The 21,775-nt window shown below is 34.7% G+C and overlaps 1 protein-coding gene and 1 long non-coding RNA gene across 3 annotated transcripts in view; one reads left to right on the top strand and one right to left on the bottom strand.

Annotated features, from left to right (window-relative positions):
- LOC110096665 (signal recognition particle 54 kDa protein, chloroplastic) lies at positions 1-19,261 on the top strand. Of its 2 annotated transcripts, XM_020822718.2 has the most exons (16): positions 1-286; positions 391-523; positions 860-927; positions 1,025-1,126; positions 5,298-5,450; positions 5,540-5,617; positions 5,789-5,914; positions 9,900-10,002; positions 10,896-10,996; positions 11,348-11,485; positions 11,564-11,707; positions 13,616-13,691; positions 14,404-14,489; positions 14,608-14,733; positions 15,464-15,573; positions 15,969-16,077. In XM_020822718.2, the coding sequence occupies exons 1-15, from the start codon at positions 101-103 to the stop codon at positions 15,569-15,571; spliced, it is 1,728 nt and encodes a 575-aa protein (XP_020678377.1). In that variant the 5' UTR covers positions 1-100; the 3' UTR covers positions 15,572-15,573; positions 15,969-16,077. The 2 variants fall into 2 exon arrangements, with proteins under 2 accessions (XP_020678377.1, XP_020678378.1); XM_020822719.2 differs by lacking the exons at positions 14,404-14,489; positions 14,608-14,733; positions 15,464-15,573; positions 15,969-16,077 and adding exons at positions 18,055-18,140; positions 18,255-18,380; positions 18,812-19,261.
- The window catches only part of LOC114581107, a 26,734-nt gene continuing 20,537 nt past the window's right edge, over positions 15,579-21,775 (bottom strand). The window contains exon 3 of the long non-coding RNA XR_003702927.1: positions 15,579-15,770. This is a non-coding gene — a long non-coding RNA (uncharacterized LOC114581107). The remainder of the gene's footprint in view (positions 15,771-21,775) is intronic.

Raw genomic sequence — 21,775 nt, forward strand, 5'->3', positions numbered from 1 at the left:
GGGGCTCGGCTAAGGATCTCGCTCGGATATTTTCTGAAAATTTCAACAGCAGAGCATTAAGCATCTTATCCCCGCAACCTACCTGTACTGTAACCCCGCCATGGAGACGCTGGGTTTGACGACTGCCTCATCCCGCCATCTCTCTTCGTCACCGTCTTCCTACTCCTCTCGCGCTGCCTTCTTTGGCCCGAGAAGGGTGCGAAGGCTAAAAGTTTCAGCAAATTTTTCTTCTTCGTGGATTGGCAAAAGCTTCTCCCTCGGTTCTTCGCAGAATAATGTCTTCACAGTGAGATAGCTCCGATCATCTTAAGAAATCACTCTCTTTTTACTCCCTATTTTGTTGCACACATTAAATTTAAATAATTTTTTTTTTATTTTGGTATTTTTCAGAGAGAAGTATGGGGTTGTGTCACTTCAACGTTTGCTAATGTTAGACGAGATAGAAGCTTCATTGTTAGGGCTGAGATGTTTGGGCAGTTGACAAGTGGGCTTGAAGCAGCATGGAGTAAACTCAAAGGAGAAGGCATTTCTCTTCTCTTTGTTCTGTTAAATTACTCCATTTCTTGTCATTTCTTTACTGAATTTGTTCTGTATTTCTTGCCACTTCAATGTTTTTATTTTGCTATAATTTGCCTTACTGTAATTGTTTGCATTGCTAAATCAAAGAAGATACGGCATAGTTGTATTACATTTACAAAAAAACAGATTAAGAAGTGAAAGAGATATAGGTTTTAAACAGCTTTGAACTTTTTTCGTTGTTGGTTAAGAAATTTTATTTTTTTCTATTCTTCTGAACAATAATTGTTCTTTTTTAATTTTTTTGTTGATTTATCTTTGCATTTATGTGCTGGCGATACAGAGGTTTTGACAAAGGAGAACATAGCTGAACCCATGCGTGACATTAGAAGGGCTCTTTTGGAGGCTGATGTATGTTAGCTGCATTTTCTTACTGGTTTCCTGGGTCTTATTTTAGTGTAACTCTGTATATGGCTCTCAAGCCTTTGATGCATTCTCTTTTGTGCAGGTGAGCTTGCCAGTTGTGCGGAGGTTTGTACAGACTGTTAGCGATCAAGCAGCTGGGGTTGGATTGATTCGAGGGGTGAAACCAGATCAACAGTTGGTAAAGGTTGGAGAATCTCACATTAGTATAATACGACAAGATAATATCATGGAGACTTAAAACTACATTTAAAAAAAAAAAAAATTATAATCAGGATGGCTATGGTATATGCGTTAGAGGGAAAAGCTCTTTCTTGCATCTTATTCATTAGAGAACCCAGCTATTATAAATAAATAAATAAAATCAATACAGCATTATAATACAGGATGAAATTGTATTTTAGCAATGCCCAAAGTGTCACTTCCATTGAAAAGAATATTATCAACATACATAAAAAAAATCATCATGCTAAAGGCAGAGTGTCAAATAAAATAGAGTGATCAGCAACATTACTTCATACTCCAACATTAGCTAGAACCTTGCAAATTTTGTTGAACCATGCATTAAGATTTTACTCTGCCCATATACAAGTTTTCAAATATTGCATATCTTGGTCTCACCTTGAGCAAAATGCCAAGAAGCTTGTTCTATATAAACAACTTTGGTTAGGTCCTCATATAGAAAAATATTATAACATCCACATTGTCCATTCTTGATAATCGACACTAGCAAGAGAAGAAAAACATGATTAAGCTAACCAATAAGTAACAAAATAGTCAATACCATATACGTGTGCATACCTTTTCGTCACCAATTGAGCGTTGTGGTATTCAATAGTCATTAGGATGAGACTTAATGGTGAAGACCCAACGATATGAAATAAGTTTATCTTAGGAGGTATTACCAAATCCTTTATATGGCTATCAATAAAGGCACCCATTTCAAGGTCATTTATATGTTTTCAATTAAGATCAAATAGAGCCTCCTAATATGCCTGGAAATTAGAGAGATTAGAAAAAGATGAGTAAAAACTAATAAAATGAAACTGTAAATGTTCGAAGGGTATAAATGAGCATTTAATGTCCAATACATTGACATTTACCTTTTGTAGAGCAATAGGAAGATGAAGATCCTAGGGATTAGTTTTTGGCGAATGCTAAACCGTAGTAGACAAAAGATGGGATGAGGTGCTTCATTATGAGACAAATAAAGCCCAAGCATAAAATTATAAGGTTGAAGCAAACATCATAGCTATAAATGGTTAGGAGATTTGTCAAGAGCATTGTTAGGAGCTGTGTAAGTGAAGGGGATGCCTTATTTAAGGTAGTATTGACAAATACATAGAGAATTCATGTATATGAATTCGAATTGTAACACCAATGATTTTTTGAGTATGAAAATAGCAACACCGAAAATGGTGCTTTGGTGAAAGCACAATTAAGTAGGTATCAAATGATGAGAATAACAACACAAAAAATATCGTGGAGCTGACATTTGAAACATTAATATGCAAGCAATATCTAGAAAGATATAGGCGTTTACGTTCAACCATTTTATTTTTTTGGCATGTATATGAACATGATGGTTGACAGATAATACTATTCTCAACATAAAAGGAGTGAAAGGAGATTAAATATATTAAAAATATTATTAATTTAAAGGGTTTAAATTTGTTTTAATTTTAAAATAAATAAATTTTTTACTTGATAAAATAGCTTGAATGTAAAGAAAACTTCTAATTATAACTTTAACAATGATCCCACAAAAAAAAAGCCATACTGTGGTAATCAATAGCAAAAATAAATGAATGAAAGCTCAAATGAGTAGACAACAGGCTTGATCTTAGATGTTTTAATATAATAAATTAGAAGTTTTTCTTTACTACGGGAAGAGGAAGATGTTGGAAAGGGAATACGGTGATGCTTATGATATTCACAAGTTTTATCATAAAATTTTGTATCAAAGGATGATACATAACTACATAAGTGAAAGCTAGAAGGCGGTGGGGTGGAGGGTGACCCAGGTGACACTGAAATATAGGAGGATAAGGCAATGAAAGCAACATAAATTAAAGATTAAATGTGTCTAGCCTCTATGCCTCTGTTAATCGTATTCTGTTGAGATCCTAAAAAATCCAGTAAGATGGATTAAATATTAGGTGTTTTGGAGAGGCAATATATAGACAAAATGTTTATACGAAATTATGGGATATACAAAATATTGTCTAATGTCAATGAGGAGGGATAAATAAATCCTTTTCCACAATAAAGAGAAGGAAAGCAATTCATCAACTATAAAAACTAGTGGGAGTGATTTAATTGTAAACCATAAAAATAATTATCGACTACCTGTCATATGAGAAAAAAGTCTAGATTCTAAATCATAAGATGCACCAGAATATGCAGTTGAAACCAATCCATTGGAGGATACAACTTGAGATGATTAAATGGTCAATTGATTGTGTTATAGAAGGCAATTATAGTCTGCTTTTGGAATGATAATTAAACTTGAAGGATCACTAATGGAATTAGTTCAAATACTGCTCGTATTTGAGACATACCAAGTTGCTAGAGGATAGCAAAAATTTTTCCAACAATGGTTGGACGAGTAATTTGTCCTTTATGAATGATAGCATGTTGGGAATGAGTTGCGATTATGATTATGGCCACAACCATGACAACCTCATCCATGATGGCTACAGTGGCAAAAGTTGTGTGATCCTAATTTGAAAAAGGTGAAGCAGATATTTAAGTGAATGGAGAACTTAATAGAGAGCAATGAAGACGTTTAGGACAATAAATTCCATTATCAACTGAGCTTGAACATATTGTGGGAATGGATGAGGCCTGAAGAGGTACTTGGCAACTAGAAACTCCTCATTTTGTTTATAGTAAGTGATTGGGTCGGTGGTAAAGTGGTAATATTGAAAAAAGTTCATATGATATTTCTTTCAAGATGTTGTAGTGCTCATATATAGATTTGTCACCATGTTGAAAAGAGAATAAGTCAAAGTAGAGTGCCTGCTCAAGTGATGTTGCTGAAAAGAGGTGGATTGGCGAAAGTATAATATCCCTTTGGTTGTCTCCTGAAACATGACAATAGATAATAATGGATTTCAGGGTATTGAGCATCCATATGAGAATAACAGTCTTAAGATTGCTATTTCATGTATTTGATTGTGTTCTTCCATTTTGGAGGAAGAGAAATAAGATTACAGCGCTTCTCGTGAAATCCTGTGAGAAAATGGAAAGCTAGAGAACATAGGAGATAGTTGTTATAATTGAATTTAATAGATGGTGAGGATTTCGTCTTGAGGAATAGAGTACTGGTTCCATGAATGATTATTATCATGAATGAAGGAAAAAAAAGTGATGGGTTTAGGTAATCATAGATCTGGGAACCTGTGAAAAGATATGAGATAAGAACATGGGGAGGGGTGGGCACACAATAATAAATGTGGTTTGAGTAGATGATAGGAGCTAGGTTGTGAGCTAATTTTGTGCGATTGCGTGCAATGGGAAGTAATGAGCTATAGATGGGAGTTATGCAATGGCAGTCAAGCATAAACGAGCTTCGTGCGACTAGAGCATGTAGGTGGCTAAATGGTTGGAGTTGCTTGTGGCTAGGGCTCATAGGCATAAAGCAGGTGTAGACATTCAGTGTATGACAGGATTGCGATTTAGGAGATAAGTGAACCCTACTTTGATGCCTTGTTTGAGGGGAAAACGCTTTCTCATCTCTTATTCATTGATGTACCCTTTATAATTATTATAGGAATGAGCATAATGTTCTAAGAAACAATCAAATAATTATACACACTCACTAAATATCTCTTTCCTAACTTGACATTTTTGCTATGCTAATAGTATGAATTTGAATGGGTGGTAATAAAGTTATTGATAATCAATTTGAGCATGGAAACAAAGATAATGTGTTAAAAATATTGGAATGATAGATTAAATAAAAAAGGAATATAATAGTGATGCACCCATAAGGTGATTAGTTAAAATTAGTGATTAGGATTTTGTAAGTAAATAAGATAGATTAAAAATAATATGGATAATTGAGAAAAAAATTGTACTGTATAAGTTGAATATCTCATTTTGTGCTTAATAGGAATGAATGGAAGAAGAGGGTATGTAAAGCTATCTACAATTAGTTGGGATAAGGCTAATAATGATGATGAAGTAGAAGTATTGCCTTATACCCATGATCGGGATCACTATCTTTCTGGTTCAGGGCAGAATTTCAGCTGTGTCCAACATTGACAGAAAATAAGCTTTTTTTGTTAAAAATCCTAATCTTTTCATTTAGATTTATAGAGTTTAGTATAAGTGATAGTACTCCTGCATCGCAGATTGTGCATGACGAGCTTGTGAAACTTATGGGCGGAGAAGTTTCAGACCTAGTTTTTTCCAAGTCTGGTACCACCGTGATATTACTTGCAGGATTACAAGGCGTAGGAAAGACAACTGTCTGTGCAAAACTCGCCTTCTACCTTAAGAAGCTGGTGCAGTTCACAGCCTGCATTCTCTGATTGCTTCCATTTTGATGATGATTCTATTACATTTATACTAAGAGATATTAGACAGATTTCAGGGTAAAAGTTGTATGATGATTGCTGCAGATGTTTATAGGCCCGCAGCCATTGACCAACTTATGATTCTGGGTGACCAGGTATGGTTTTTGTACGTTGACCAAAGCTTTACATCTATAATCCAAGGTTTAATTGCATTTTTATGCTGAATTTTAATGTTAATTTAAAGTTGATTTATTTCTTGGGGTTTTTAAGTATGCCTTACTGAGTTTTGTAGATTTCGATTTCATCCTAGTTTATAATTGTGACAGGTTGGCGTACCTGTTTACAAAGAAGGGACTGAAGTAAAACCATCACAAATAGCTAGAAATGGATTGGAAGAAGCAATTAAAAGGAGGATTGATGTGGTCATAGTGGACACTGCTGGAAGATTACAGGTTATATTGGAGTTGCTTAGTTTAGCTTGGGTTCTTTGTTTTCTACTTTAGTGCCATTTCAAATTATAATCAAGTAGGGTTTATTGTAGAACGTTGGTGTATTCATGAATTTTGAGGTATTTCAGTTAGCTTAAAAAACATTAGCCCATGAAGCAGGTAGCAATAAGAGTAATTGCCAATCCAATCTCAGTTAGTAAGTGTTTGAGTCCTAAATACTTTCGGATATAATTGTAATGTTGCAAACTAGGAACAGAGGTTGACACCGGAATGGAGGTATTGTATGAAGGGCAGAAAAGTAGTAAGCTTTTGCAAGGTACTTGTTGACGACGACAAAGATAACAATAACATTAAGCCTTTGTCCCACTTCGTGGGGTAAGCTATCCATTGTCTACTATTAAGAGTCAAATTCTCATTTAGATTTAATAAAAAAAGTCATTTATAATATTTTTTAACCAAATCTTTTTAGGCCTACCTCTACCTCTTAAAATAGGCCAAATCTAATACATCTACTCTCCTAATCGGGTTATCAGAAGGCTGACGTTTTATGTGACCAAACCATCTAAGGCGACTTTTTCTAAAATCTTATCTATCATTGGAGCTACTAAACCCTTTTCACGTATCTACTCATTTCACATTCTATCTCTAAGAGTAAAGCCACTCTTCCACTTGAGCATTCTCATCTCTGCAACACTTCACTTAATTGTATGCTTCTCTTTTAATGGCCAACATTTTGCGCCACCATCTTATAGAATTTTCCAACCCTTTTCACGTATCTTATAACATTTTGCGCCACCATCTTATAGAATTCAAGTTTGAGGGTATTTTTCTATCACACAATAGGCCTGATGCATTTCTCTGCTTTACCCATCCAACTTGAATTCTACTAAAAATATCCCCATCTATTTCGCCATCACTCTGGACATTAGACCGGATATGTCTAAAACGTGTACTCTTATTAATGACTTGATCGACCAAAGTCATAATCCCCCCATTAGAACTATTACTACTAAAATTACACTCAATGTATTTGGTTTTATATCTACTCAAATGAAAACCTTTAGACTCTAATGTTGGCCTCCATAATTCAAGTTTGCATTCAACTCCCTCAACTCCCTCTCTAGGTTTATCAATAAGAAGAATATCATCAACAAAAAGCATACACCGTGACACATCCTCCTGCAAATGTCTAGTAAGAACATCCATGACTAAAGTAAAAAGATATAGGCTTAAAGCTGATCCTTGTTGTAATCCAACTAAAATAGGAAAATATTTGGTCCAACCTCCTTATGTTTGAACACAAGTAACATCTCCTGCATACATATCCTTGATGACTTGAGTATAAGCATTATTAACCACTTTATTTTCTAAAACTCTCCATAGCACTTATGATGTAGAACTACATGTATAGGCAAATGTGATTGATTTGAAAATTACACCTTTGTGAACAGAGCTTTGCAATTAATTAACTTCTCGAGTTCTTAACAAAGATTTAAGCCAACCAGATAATGATTAAGATCAGACAATTAGTTACTTGAGAAAATTAGGATAATAAAATAATCAAATTAAAATTATGTCATGCTAATGTGAGGCGTTAAAAAAGAATCCTTGAATTAACATTTAGATTAAACACTATAAAGATCCATTCACACAATGTTCTTAGTAGGGTTTTAAGTGGAGACATTTTCACGATCATACGATGCTCCGAGTTGATGGAGGATGATTAGGCATAGAGATCCATTCACACAATTGATGGAGGATGATTAGGCATAAGGGGAGGGGGGAAGAGTTTACCCGTAGGAAGAAGATACTAAGCTCCGACGAAGTCGTTGAGTGCTTATGAGGGGAGGGAAGCAATAAGAACCCATCTTACATGTCGGGACAACAATCTAACATTTTATGGACATTTGGACAGCCATCCGACATCTTCCAGAAATTTGGACAACATTCCACTTGTTCTAGAAATCTGGACAACAATCATGTAAGGCTCAAATATTGGAGTAGTTGATATTAGGGTGAGAAAACTACGTAGGTGGCTAGGGAAACATGGGGGAAGTTGTTAGCAACATTAGACGAGCGGTCTAAGGTTGTGGCTGACCATGGGGAGGGGAATTTATCCTCTATTTAGAGAGTGAGTAATTGGGGATAATTAATTGGAAAGAGCAAAAGAGGAAAGAGGGTAGAGGAGGGGGCAGAGGCTAGCTTGAGGGGAGGAATTGATTTGGGGAGTTAAGAGACTTGCGAAACCTAGAATATTAATTAATGAAGGATGAATTATAGCAAATCTCAAAAGAGGAAAGAGGGAATTAAGGAATGAGGAATTATGGCAAATTTCTACTTAAATTCAAATTGGTATGGGGGGGGGGGACTTTTCTCATAACTCATCTTATTTTAAGAAAGAAATACAAATTCAAATGAATTTAAAACTTTCCTAATTTAAGATGTGTCAAATATGGAAAGCATTGATTACTTGATTTGAAATCTTGGAGCAATGGGAAAGAGGGGATGGCCGGCGGCTAGGAGGGGAAGGGGTCGGTGGTTAGAGGGAGGAATCGGCCAAAGGGGTGGGAAAGTTGGCCGACGGCTTAGAAAGGGGAAGGGGGGGCTAGCGGTTTGTGGTGGGAGTCGGTCAATGGGTGGGTTATTGAGTGGCCAGCGGCTAGGGGAAGGTGTGGGCCGGCGGCTAAAGCAAAATAGTAAGACAAAGTTGAGATGGAAATAAACCATGAGCTCTTCCTGCTTTTGATCGGTAGTGCTTTGCCCTCACAAAGGGACTTCAAACTCTCACAAGAGTTCTCACAACTCTCCAAGATACAAAGTGCAGAAATTTTTTTATTATCATAATCATCATCCCCTCCAAAGAGGGAGAGGGTTCCATAAATAGGCAAAATACAATAACATGTCCAATGACAAAAGTGCCCCTTGGGGTCACATAAGCCTACTCCCTAAAGTGAGGGTAAAAACAGAAAATATACATAATAAAATCAAATACAAATAGATGCTCAAAAATAAAGTGGCCTAATCGTAGCCGTCGATCTTCTGCTCCTTATCTGATAGACTTTCAACGGTCGGATGTCCTCATCATTCTCCAGGGGTAAAAAAGAGTTCGACTCCATTGACTATGCATCTTAAGTGCTCTAATAGATCTTGAGCGCATTTAAACTCGGCGTAGGGAATATAAAAATTATCCTGAAGGATAGAAGTCATATTCACCTATCATTTTAAATATGAAATTGACCCTGGATTGGCTTGATCGGCATCCAAAGATTTTTCACTGGGATCTCGGTTCCTATAGAGGCAAGTCTCTATAGTCGATTACATTTCCGAAGAGAAAACTTTCGATTAAAGTGGAGATTAAGTTCTAAACTTATAGTACAATCATATATATAAGCAAGTTGCCTTAGATATTTTGAAAATACCAATAATCCATTTTAAAATATCATTAAATTTTATATAAAATATATTTGTATTTAAAAAGTGAGTGTTTAAAAAGTGAGCAACCATTTGGATCATGGTAAAACAATATATGTTACCATTTGTCTCGCTATGTATCTGACTTACTCTTTGTCTCTTTCATCAAAGAAGAATAGAGCTCTAGTTGAACCAAGCTGGGAGATTTTCACGAATGTTTAATCAAATAAATTATATTTTATAGTGATCTCATAGGGCTGAGTCTAAATGTTGACAAAATTAGGAATGATGTAGTTGAGTCATATGGATATTTCTCATCTAGTGGCTTATGGTCCATGTTACTGACTCTATTCTTGATGTTAAGCCTGCATCGCCAGCCCACTTTTTGAGTCAAGTCAACCTCTGATGAAACTGCACTACTTTGTTGCTACATGTGTGATTCCATTGTCTCACAAAGGGGTGGATTTGCAGGCCACATCTTGGGCGAGGTTCAAACTTGAAATACTAATGAATAATTATTGTAGTTATCCGCTTCCTTGCATGGCACGACTGAAATTGAGATTGTTCTTCCTATCAGATAGATAAAGCAATGATGGATGAGTTGAAGCAAGTGAAGCAGGTAACAAATCCTACTGAAGTCTTGCTTGTAGTAGATGCAATGACTGGCCAAGAAGCTGCAGGTATTGCAAGTTGCAAGTTGATTACTAACTCATTGTGTTGGATAACAGTCTGCTGTTTGTTTATGCTATTTTTGCTTTGGAGGAGTATGAAGTTTTCTCCTTTATTTCCTCTCTTAAGCAGTCAAAAACCAACAATGATAGAAAGTAGAGAGTTTTCTCTTCAAGCGGTATTTTGCATGATGTTATACAAAACCTGTCTGCTTTGGAGGACTATGAAGTTCTCCTTTATTTCCTCTCTTAAGCATTCAAAATCTAACAATCATAGAAAGTAGAGAGTTTGATAGAAAACACTCGTAGATCTCAAGTATTTCTTATCAATCTTCGGAAAACAGCGAAAATCCTCCACACAAAACCAAGAAAATAGTAAAAAATTTGTATTATTTGATGAAATAGAAAAGAAAAATAGCAAGATACAGTTGATCCTCAATTCGAGAGGAGGATCGATCTCTCCAAATCTCTACATGCCTCTAGAGCCAAAAAAAAACCTAAATCTAGGAGATCTCAAATTTCAACCAAATTCAAGATGCAATAATCCTAGGAAATCAAACTATTTAATGCATACAAATAAAAAGGAAATCCCTAAACAATCCCTACATTCACTTTCCCTCTTAAACTTCCTAAAAAATCCTTCCTAATCCAGTTTTCTGGATCGTGCGGCGTGGACAGCATGCACAGGAGGCGGAGAAGTTCTGCCTCTGTTGCGCTGGGCCGGCCCCGTGTGGACCGGCTGGACCGGTCTAACAGAGTTTTCTCTTCAAGCGGTAATTTGCATGATGTTCTACAAATCCTGTCTGTTTCTAATTATAATTGAAATTCTAATTTTTCTTTTGTTATTATATTCATACATATTATTCTCTTACTGTATCCATACATAATTCTTCTCCTGCTTTCAGCCTTGGTGACAACTTTCAACATTGAAATTGGAATAACTGGTGCAATATTGACAAAGCTGGATGGTGATTCAAGAGGTGGAGCTGCTTTAAGTGTTAGAGAGGTTTTTACTCTACCCCCAGCTTGGTACTGGTGCATGCGCACTCAGACATAAGCATGTTCTGTGTTCAAATTATAATGGCCTTTGCCAGATCAAACAATCCCCTAAACTGAGTATAGAAATAATCTTAGAATCTTATTTTATGTTTGGCATTCTAAATGAGTTAATTCTGTTGGAAGTATGAGAGAACATCATGCAACCAAACATCTATGTCCAAATTTTTTACGGCATAGTACTTTGTGTTCCTGCCCTGTCACCATCAATCTTTAGCTGGAAAGATAACTTTATCATCCTGAAACAGTTATAATCCGTCATTGTCAGCATCTTTGTTTTTTTTTTTTTCATGTTCATCAGGTTTCTGGAAAGCCAATTAAGCTTGTAGGTCGGGGAGAACGATTAGAGGATCTTGAGCCTTTCTACCCCGATAGAATGGCTGGACGCATCTTAGGAATGGGTGATGTGCTATCATTTGTTGAGAAGGCCCAAGAAGTTGTGAGTGTTTTTCTTTTTTCTGTTTGAATTTTTTTTTACATTTAATTGTGTTCCTAAACAATAGTACTGCTAAAACAGATGCGGCAGGAAGATGCAGAGGACCTGCAGAAGAAAATCATGAGTGCTAAATTTGACTTCAATGACTTTCTAAAGCAGACACGAGCTGTTGCAAGAATGGGTTCTGTGAGTCGTGTACTTGGAATGATACCAGGCATGGGCAAGGTACAATCTCTGGACTATTTATTTTCTGTTATGAATTCTTGAATGTGTAAGAGGATTCTTGGATGAGAGAGAGACAAGAAAGGGAAAGAGAGAGAGAGGAATCACATGAATTTCTTATTCCTTTATTCAAATGGGCTTGTATAGGGGGTACCACACATACATCAACCTATAATCACTATTTATACGGATTTACATTGTTGCGGTGTCATGCGGAACAACTAATCTAAAAACTGGACCAACACCCAACGATCTCCACATTGGTCCAAATTTTACATTCAAAGAACCACGTGTGCGCCTGCTGCGATCTGACCGGCATCCTGCACTAATTTCACTAGCAAATCCGTCGAGTCAGGCCCAATCCCGCTCTCGCTCAACCTCCATTATGCGTTCCGGTCAACGGCTCTAGCTCACGCTCCTGCTCGTTCTAAACAGCGCGCACATGTGTCTATCACTGTTCCTTCCGCGATCTGCACCCTTGTGCCTTGTGCATCACCAGCTCCTGTGAGCTTCTGGCCCACGCATTTGCTCTTGTGTCGAGCACCCTCTAGCTCGCTCGTCTTCCTCGGGCACCTGTGCGTACTCCGACCTGTGACTTTGCATGAGCCACTCATCTGATCCCGAGCCCGATAAAAAAAAAGTATCTAAACACATGTCAGCATTTAATTGGAGTCTGGATGTAGAGCTACGTTTGGACTCCGCATAGAATAATTTCTCCTCGAGATCGCCTCAACGAGGCTCTGATATCACTTGTTATGAATTCTTGAACGAGGAAGAGGATTCTTGGATGAGAGAGAGAGGCAGGAAAGGGTGAGAGGGAGAGGAATCATAGGAATTTCTTGTTCCTTTATTCAAATGGGCTTGTAAGGGGTTGCCGCACACACATCAACCTATAACCACTGTTAATAAGGATTTTACATTGTTGTGTTGTCATGCAGAACAACTAATCTAAAAACTGGAGCAACACCTAACATTTTCCCTTATAATAATTATAGAATTATATTCCCGCATGAGGGCCGCTGAACCAGAGACTTTATAAAGTTTAAGAATTAAGATTGATTTCGTTCTATTGTTATCTCCTCACAGTCTTTGGCCACATATTGAAGTTCTTCTTCATAAATTAATTATCTGTTCACTTGGCATTAAGTTTCACATTCAGTGTTTGTAATTTTAATGTTGATGTGGGATCATGCACGGATAAGACCTACGAAAAGCTCTAGCTTAATGATATACTCCCGAGTTCCCAAGGTAGATGTCACAAATTAAGAGTCCTGTCTATTCTCTTTTTTAATGCTAAATATTAACTGGGTCCATTCATAGAATTTAGTATGTAACTAGTTTCATGCTTATTTATATGTAACTAGCATTATATCCTATTTTTAATGAATAAAATATTTGGGAATTAATTTTTGTTCTATAAAAAAAAGAATGGGGCATTTTTCAAAGAGAAAAGGACCAAAATGGTCCCTTAACTCTTTGTGAAAGATCAAAATGATTCCAAACTCTATTTAAAATGAGATTTTTTTTATCCTAATATCCAATATTGGAGTTAATGGTGTTAAATATAAGGGTGTTTTGATCATTTTAATTAAAATTTTATTAAATGTAATTTTTAAGTAATTATAAATTTTATAAAAAAATTAATTAGACATTTCTGTAATAAAAAAATAATAATAAATAAATTTTAATTTCAAACATTTAATAAAATTTTAATTAAAAATCATCAAAATATTATTACATTTGACATCATTAACTCCAACATTGGATGTTATGACCAAAAATATCATATGTTAAAGAGTTGAGGGACAAATTGGTCCCTCAAAAAACTTGGGGATCATTTTGATTCTTTTCTCCTTTTTCAAATGTTGGATCATGTAAGTTTTATTGAGCTCTTTATGTTTTTTTTGTAAGGTGACTCCAGCTCAAATTCGTGAAGCCGAGAAAAATCTTCAAGTTATGGAATTCATGATAAATGCCATGACGCCTGGTATTTTTTTTTCCCTGCTGACCCAGAATGAACCTTTTGTCCATTTGCTATGTTTAATGGCCCATTTCACTATTAATTGTTACAAGATATGTTTTGTTTCTAATAAACGTTTTAAATATGTATTAGAATGTAGCTAAAACTTCAGAACAAGTAATCAGAATTCATAATCACCATTGAGATTGGCTGAAAAGTGGTTTCATTACCCTTCCTAGTTTTTTCTATTCAATTTTAGCTTCTTGGCCTTTCTATTAGCCAATCTGAAAACAGTTTTTGTTTCACGCTAAAGTTCAAAGAACATGATCAATTATTTACACTGCATCATTAACTTCATCATCGTTATCATTAGGCTTGTCCATTTATTTGGTTCTGCTTTTTGAATATTCACTTATACCAGTAATTTGTGTTTGCATTTTCTATTATTCTGACAGTTGCATTTGCACAGCTAAATCTATTGTTTCTGTTTTAATGGCGCAAGTGAAGTTTGATCAAACCCAAAAATATGAATGTTACAGTGCCTACTTTGCTAGTCTTAAAGTTAGATCCGTAAAGATTTAGGAAGCAACATGCACAGCACAGCTATTTACGATGTGATTGAAGTTGTTCTTTTTGAAGAATGTCTGACTTCTCTGGCATAGTTTAGCTCTTTGGTATATAGTGTTTCACATGAAACAAGGATATTGCATTGATTCGATGACATACATTCCTCCTGCAGAGGAAAGGGAAAAGCCAGAATTATTAGCTGAATCATCAACTAGGAGGAAGCGAGTTGCTACTGAATCTGGGAAAACAGAGCAGCAGGTTTGTTTACGAGCGCTGTAGCGAGTCCAATCTTTATCTTTTTGTTATTTATTTATCTAATAAAACTTGCTCCTGCTTATCTCACTAAAATGCAAGTTCCTTGACATAATGGATTCAGGTGAGCCAACTTGTCGCTCAGCTTTTCCAAATGCGAGTTCGCATGAAGAACTTGTTGGGGGTTATGGAAACAGGATCAATTCCAGCATTGAAGGACCTGGAGGAGTCATTAAAAGTTGAAGAGAAGGTAACTGTTTTCTATGACATTCAGAGTATTTTGAAATTATTTCCGATTCCAAAGCATCAGGGTGATAGGGAATACTTGTAGATCTCAAGCATTCCTATCAATAGAGATAAAATCAGCAAATAAACTCACAGAATCTGATGGGGAATCACACCAAAAACAGTAGTTAACAAAGAATTGATCCTCGATTCGAGAAGAGGATCGTTCTCTTTCAATCCTTAGACAAAGCTAAGGCTCAAAAGACACCAAGAAGAAAATTCCCATAATAACACAATAATCAAAACATAACTCTAACCCTAATTTTCTCGTCCTACTTAAAACATACAATTAATTAATCAAGCCAAAATTACTATAGAGCCCTTGCCGCCCCCTCCTTTATCTCTCTCTTTTCCGCCGCCGCTCCTCGAATAAACAAAAACGGGTCCACTACGGATTGGTTGTAGTTGGACCGGTCCACTAGGGACTGATCTAACTCAGGGATAGACACTATTATTACTTAGAAGATTCTAATCTCAAGGATTGAACCTCTTGTGAAAGACAGATGGATTTAAATGAGAAATTGGGGAAGAAAGAAATACAAAAGTGGGAGATGTTTAGTGAGAATAGTTGAAAAGTAGAAAGTTGAACTATTTAGCATTCTTCTTCCTTCAAAACATTTTTCTTATGCCAGAAATCAACAATTATTCATTAAGCGGATAATATATTGGTACGACGATGTTTGTTTTCTTGTTAGGCACCTGCTGGTACTGCTAGGAGGAAAAGAAGATCAGAATCTCGGAGGCAGTTTGCAGATTCAGTTTCTACAAGGCCAAGCCCGAGGGGCTTCGGGAGCAAGACTTGAGAGTAAGATATATAGTGTTCTTTCTTCCCAATCATTCTAATATAATTTTCTCAAGCATTTTAAAACACGAGAGTTGTCCATTAATGATATCTGTTGTTATCTAGAAAGGGGATGCAAAATTTTTATATGAAATCACTTCATCCCTGCAGGCCAAATTAAGAGTCTGTCTTAGGCTTCGTTTGGGACTAGTTTCTTACTGCTTCTTAAAGCAACTTTTTAGTACAAAATTTTTAATTTTTTACTAGAAAGTCGCTTTAAAAAGAAAAAAAAAAAGCCGTCCCAAACGAAGCCTTAGTCCTTTTTGTGGTAATTATAAGATGGTCCAATTACCCTTATTTCAGTTATTAATTTTATTTTAAATTGCTGAGATTTATTTCGCTTTTCTTGGCAAGTTCAGACGACCTAATGAAAGTGGTGCCCAAGAGTTCTTCCATATTGATAGCTGCTTGACTGCAATGATCATTTCCAGATTGATTATTAGAATAAAGAAATAACTTTTAGCTCTAGCTTTCTTTCTCCTCTCTTCTATTCAATTCGCAACCTCTCTCTAGAGAAATTATTCTGTGGACACCGGACGGAAGAACCGTCTGATCATGTGTGTGCACATTGTGTATAAATTTATACAGTGTGTACACACATGACCAGACGGTTCTTCTCATCCGGTGTCCACACAGAATAATTTCTCCTCTTTCTGGGTGGAGGCTCCCCTGTTGTTCCTGCCTCCCTCCCCTTGAAATTTGTTTCATCTTCACTATTGCGACACATTCACAATCATTCATTTGATTTAAAAAAAAAAAGATTACATGTTTACAAATTACAGAACTGGTAGGAAAAAATGCTTACAGTAACATTGGGCATCGAGCACGTTAATGGGTTAATCTGCGTTATCTTGTTTAATAATCATCAACAAAACATATAGAGGAATCGTGTTCAACTCCTCTTCCTCTTTCTTCCCAGCCTATGACGAGAAATGATAATGGTCAGAGACATTCCAGAATATTAGAGATTGTACGCATTTCTAATGAGCTAACTCACAAGTAATTTCATTGACCAAATTGGTGGAACGGGAGGCTAAAATATAGTTCTAAATATCTACATTTTATTTTTTTTTTAAATACAGTGTACTAAAATTTTATCATAATTACAAACAACAAATATGCAAGCCAGCACTATAAGAAAATTGTTATTTAAAGCTTCGTTTGAAATAAATTTTTTACTATTTTTTATAACGGGTTTCTTGCTGCTTAAGCAGCTTTTTAGTGCAAAGATTTATAGTTCTATAAAATTTTTACTAGAAAGCATAAAAAAATTATTCTAAATGAAGTTTAAGGCTTTGTTTGGGACGGCTTTATTACTGCTCTTAAAGCAATTTTTTAGTGCAAAAAATAAAAATTTTGTTTTAAAAAATTGCTTTAAGAAGTGATAAGATAACTGTCCCAAACCTAACGAAGTTTAAGGTTTCATTTGGGACGACTTTTTTAAGGCTTTTTAAAGTAGCTTTTTAGTACAAAAATTTTGATTAAATTTTTGTACTTAAAAGCTGTTTTAAGAAGTAGAAAGAAAACCGTCCCAAATAATGCATAAGTCACCCTCATTACCTTCATATTTATTTATAAGAATGAAAAACCTATCTATTAGCCAATCTGAAAACAGTTTTTGTTTCACGCTAAACCTCAAAGAACAAGATCAATTATTTACACTGCATCATTAAATTCATCATCATTGTCATTAGGCTTTTCCATTTATTTGGTTCTGCTTTTTGAGTATTCACTTATCCCAGTAATTTGCGTTTGCATTTTATATTATCTGACAGTTGCATTTGCACAGCTAAATCTTGATATAATATAATATTATATTGTTTCTGTTTTTATGGCGCAAGTGAAGTTTGATCAAACCCAAAAATATGAATGTTACAGTGCCTACTTTTCTAGTCTTAAAGTTAGATCCGTAAAGATTTAGGAAGCTACATGCACAGCTATTTACGATGCGATTGAAGTTGCTGTTAAATGTCTGACTTCTCTGGCATAGTTTAGCTCTTTGGCATAAATGTTTCTGAAAGGAAGTACTTGAGTTCGCAAGTAACTCTAAGGGTAATACTTGAGTTCGCAAGCAAACCTAGCAAGAATTAGCAAAAACAGCGAGAAATATGGCTGATTTAAGTGGAAATCAGCAAGAACAATGCAGGAAATATAGTAGATTGGAGAAGAAACACAAGAGAAATACTTTGATTCAATCCAAGAACAAGAAAAACAAAGCAAGATACAATTTTCTTCAATTCAAGAGGAAGAAATACTCTCCAAATCTCTAGCAAACCTAGAGCCCTCACCAGAATAAATCTAAATCTCAAAATTTCAGCCAATCTCAAGATAACCCTAACCCTTACCTCCAAGAGACTAATTAAGGCCAAAGGAGACTTACAAAATCCTTAAACAGCCCCTAATTCAAATTTTGCATTGATTCGATGACATACATTCCTCCTGCAGAGGAAAGGGAAAAGCCAGAATTATTAGCTGAATCACCAACAAGGAGGAAGCGAGTTGCTACTGAATCTGGGAAAACAGAGCAGCAGGTTTGTTTTATGAGCGCTGTAGCAAGTTCAATCTTTTTGCTATTCATTTATCTAATAAAACTTGCTCCTGCTTAATCTCACTAAAATGCAAGTTCCTTGACATAATGGATTCAGGTGAGCCAACTTGTTGCTCAGCTTTTCCAAATGCGAGTTCGCATGAAGAACTTGCTGGGGGTTATGGAAGCAGGATCAATTCCAGCATTGAAGGACCTGGAGGAGTCATTAAAAGTTGAAGAGAAGGTAACTGTTTCCTATGACATTCAAAGTATTTTGAAATTATTTCCAAGTTCCAAAGCATCAGGGATAGACACTATTAATATCAATTACATTGTATTTTAATATTTTTCAAACAAGCCATCTCACAAATTGTCGAGCCATTTCAAGACTAGCTTAAATATAATTTATTAGCTTGTCAAGCTCAGCTTATGAGCCCTTTAACTACTTGAGCTTGTGCCAATTCACACAAGCTAACCTCCATTTACACCTGTAAGTTGTCCTATAATCATAATTTTCAATCTTTTTTATTGAGAATATACATCCATGTTTTATGAGAAGAGTTGAAAAGTAGAAAGTTGAACTATTTAGCATTTTTCTCCCTTAAATGCCAGAAATCAACAATTATTCATTAAGCGGATAAAATATTGGTACGATGATGTTTGTTTTCTTGTTAGGCACCTGCTGGTACAGCTAGGAGGAAAAGAAGATCAGAATCTCGGAGGCAGTTTGCAGATTCAGTATCTACAAGGCCAAGCCCGAGGGGCTTCGGGAGCAAGACTTGAGAGTAAGATATATTGTGTTCTTTCTTCCCAATCATTCTAATATAATTTTCTCAAGCATTTTAAAACACGAGAGTTGTCCATTAATGATATCTGTTGTTATCTAGAAAGGGGATGCAAAATTTTATATGAAATCACTTCATCCCTGCAGGCCAAATGAAGAGTCTGTCTTTTACTGCTTCTTAAAGCAGCTTTTTAGTACAAAATTTTTAATTATTTACTAGAAAGTCACTTTAAAAAGCAAAAAAAAAAAAATCGTCCCAAACGAAGCCTTAGTCCTGCATAGTAAAAGAACTGGATTTGTGTCCTTTTTGTGGTAATTATAAGATGGTACAATTGTCCTCATTTCAGTTATTAAATTTATTTTAAATTGTTGAGATTTATTTCTCTTTTCTTGGCAAATTTAGAGGACCTAAGTGGTGCCCAAGAGTTCTTCCAGATTGATAGCTGCTTGACTGCAATGATCATTTCCAGATTGATTATTAGAATAAAGAAATAACTTTTTGCTCTAGCTTTCTCTCTTTTCTCTTCTACTCAATTCGCAACCTCTTTCGGGAGATATTGTTCTGTGCAGACACCGGAAGGGAAGAATCATCCGGTCATGTGTGTACACACATCACATGACCGGACATTTCTTCCCGTCTGGTGTCCGCACATAATAATTTCTCCTCGTTCTAGGTGGAGGCTTCCCTGTTGTTCCTGCCTCCCTCTTGAAATTTTTTTTCATCTTCACTTCTGCGATACCTTCACAATCATTCATTTGCTTAAAAAAAAAAAAGATTACATGTTTACAAATTACAGAATTGGTAGGAAAAAATGGTTACACCAACAGTGGGCATTGAGCACGTTAATGGGTTAATCTGCGTTATCTTGTTTAATAATCATCAACAAAACATATAGAGGAATCGTGTTCAACTCCTCTTCCTCTTTCTTCCCAGCATATGACGAGAAATAATAATGGTCAGAGACATTCCAGAATATTAGAGATTGTACGCATTTCTAATGAGCTAACTCACAAGTAATTTCATTGACCAAATTGGTGGAACGGGAGGCTAAAATATAGTTCTAAATATCTACATTTTATTTTTTTTTAAATACAGTGTACTAAAATTTTATCATAATTACAAACAACAAATATGCAAGCCAGCACTATAAGAAAATTGTTATTTAAAGCTTCGTTTGAAATAAATTTTTTACTATTTTTTATAACGGGTTTCTTGCTGCTTAAGCAGCTTTTTAGTGCAAAGATTTATAGTTCTATAAAATTTTTACTAGAAAGCATAAAAAAATTATTCTAAATGAAGTTTAAGGCTTTGTTTGGGACGGCTTTATTACTGCTCTTAAAGCAATTTTTTAGTGCAAAAAATAAAAATTTTGTTTTAAAAAATTGCTTTAAGAAGTGATAAGATAACTGTCCCAAACCTAACGAAGCTTAAGGTTTCATTTGGGACGACTTTTTTAAGGCTTTTTAAAGTAGCTTTTTAGTACAAAAATTTTGATTAAATTTTTGTACTTAAAAGCTGTTTTAAGAAGTATAAAGAAAACCGTCCCAAATAAAGCCAAGTCTTTAACAAATAGTGAAATTCAAAAGCACTTAATAATAATTTGTCAGATAGATTTCTTGCATCAGTATCATCGGCATAACCTGTACCAAAAGGAAACATAGTTAAGTTGAATCCCAAATTTCAATCATTAGAAATACTTGAAGTATAAATCAGAAACAACAAAATAGATATACAAATTCCATTAAAAAATAAAATAACATTAAATTCAATTGAAGGAAAAGAATGCATGTGAAGCATTATAACAAATTAAGATTTTATTTGGGATAGTTTTTTATTGTTTTGTAAACTAGTTTTTTAGTAAAAAAAATTTAGTTTGAAAATTTTTTGTATTAAAAAACTGTTTTAAAAAATAATAAAAAAATTAATCCAAATAAAGCCTAAGGCTTACGCTGGGATAGCTTTTGATTATTATTTTTTTATCACTTTAAAATTTTTTATTAAAAAGTTATTATAAATAGTAAAAAAAAATTATCTCAAATAAAACCTAAAGAGCGAAAAAAATTCATGTCAAAGCATGAGATGCAGAAGCAAGCTAAAGAATATTTATCTTTATCTTTGGCCTTCTTCTTAAAGAAAGAAATTAAGTAATGTATTAAAATTTATACAAGATGAAAAGAACCACTCCATAAGCATGACACATATATAAGGTCAGATAAATCAACTTTAAAAAGCAGTAAAAAAGTTATTTCAAACTAAAGCTTCATTTGGAACGGGTTATTTACTATTTCTTAAAACAACTTTTTAATGTAAAAATTAAAATTTTTGTACTAAAAAATTATTTTAAGAAACAGTAAGAAAGCTACCCCAAATAAAATCTAAGCCTTAGATTAGCATATAGATTCTAAAAGGATGGACTGTAATAAGAAGTAATTTCTAATAACCAAATGTAATATAATAGTTATGAGAAAATTCTTATTTGATTTTTTCAAAAAGAGAAAAAAATATAATTCTTATAACAATTTAAAAATATACATATTTCTCATAAGCTTTATATATTTATTTTAAGAAATACAATTAAAATAAGCCCAAACAAATCGATTTTAATGATCTATTTGGACTATAACAAATTAATTTTAGTGAAACAAATTTATTATATTCAAAATAATTTAAAAATATTTTTCTCATTGACAATATTATTTATAAAAAAATACAGTCAACCAAAATTATTTCTAAGTAGAAAGAAATTCTGAAATTATTTCTTCTGAGAGCATGCAAATGTTCTGTGGGAGCTCTGTAGTCCCTTTCTTGGTATTCAACATATAAATAGTAAATGCATTGAAGCTTCTCTTGTTCT

The sequence above is a fragment of the Dendrobium catenatum genome, unplaced genomic scaffold, assembly GCF_001605985.2.
Source record: "Dendrobium catenatum unplaced genomic scaffold, ASM160598v2 fragScaff_scaffold_1521, whole genome shotgun sequence".
NCBI lineage: Eukaryota > Viridiplantae > Streptophyta > Magnoliopsida > Asparagales > Orchidaceae > Dendrobium > Dendrobium catenatum.

What these genes read in the sequence shown, in the direction of transcription:
- LOC110096665 (XM_020822719.2), top strand. Translation starts at nt 101, where the DNA reads ATGGAGACGCTGGGTTTGACGACTGCCTCATCCCGCCATCTCTCTTCG. An exon ending in GGGCTCTTTTGGAGGCTGAT is followed by an intron (nt 928 to 1,024) that starts GTATGTTAGCTG and finishes TCTTTTGTGCAG; the next exon opens with GTGAGCTTGCCAGTTGTGCG. An exon ending in GATAAATGCCATGACGCCTG is followed by an intron (nt 13,692 to 18,054) that starts GTATTTTTTTTT and finishes TTCCTCCTGCAG; the next exon opens with AGGAAAGGGAAAAGCCAGAA.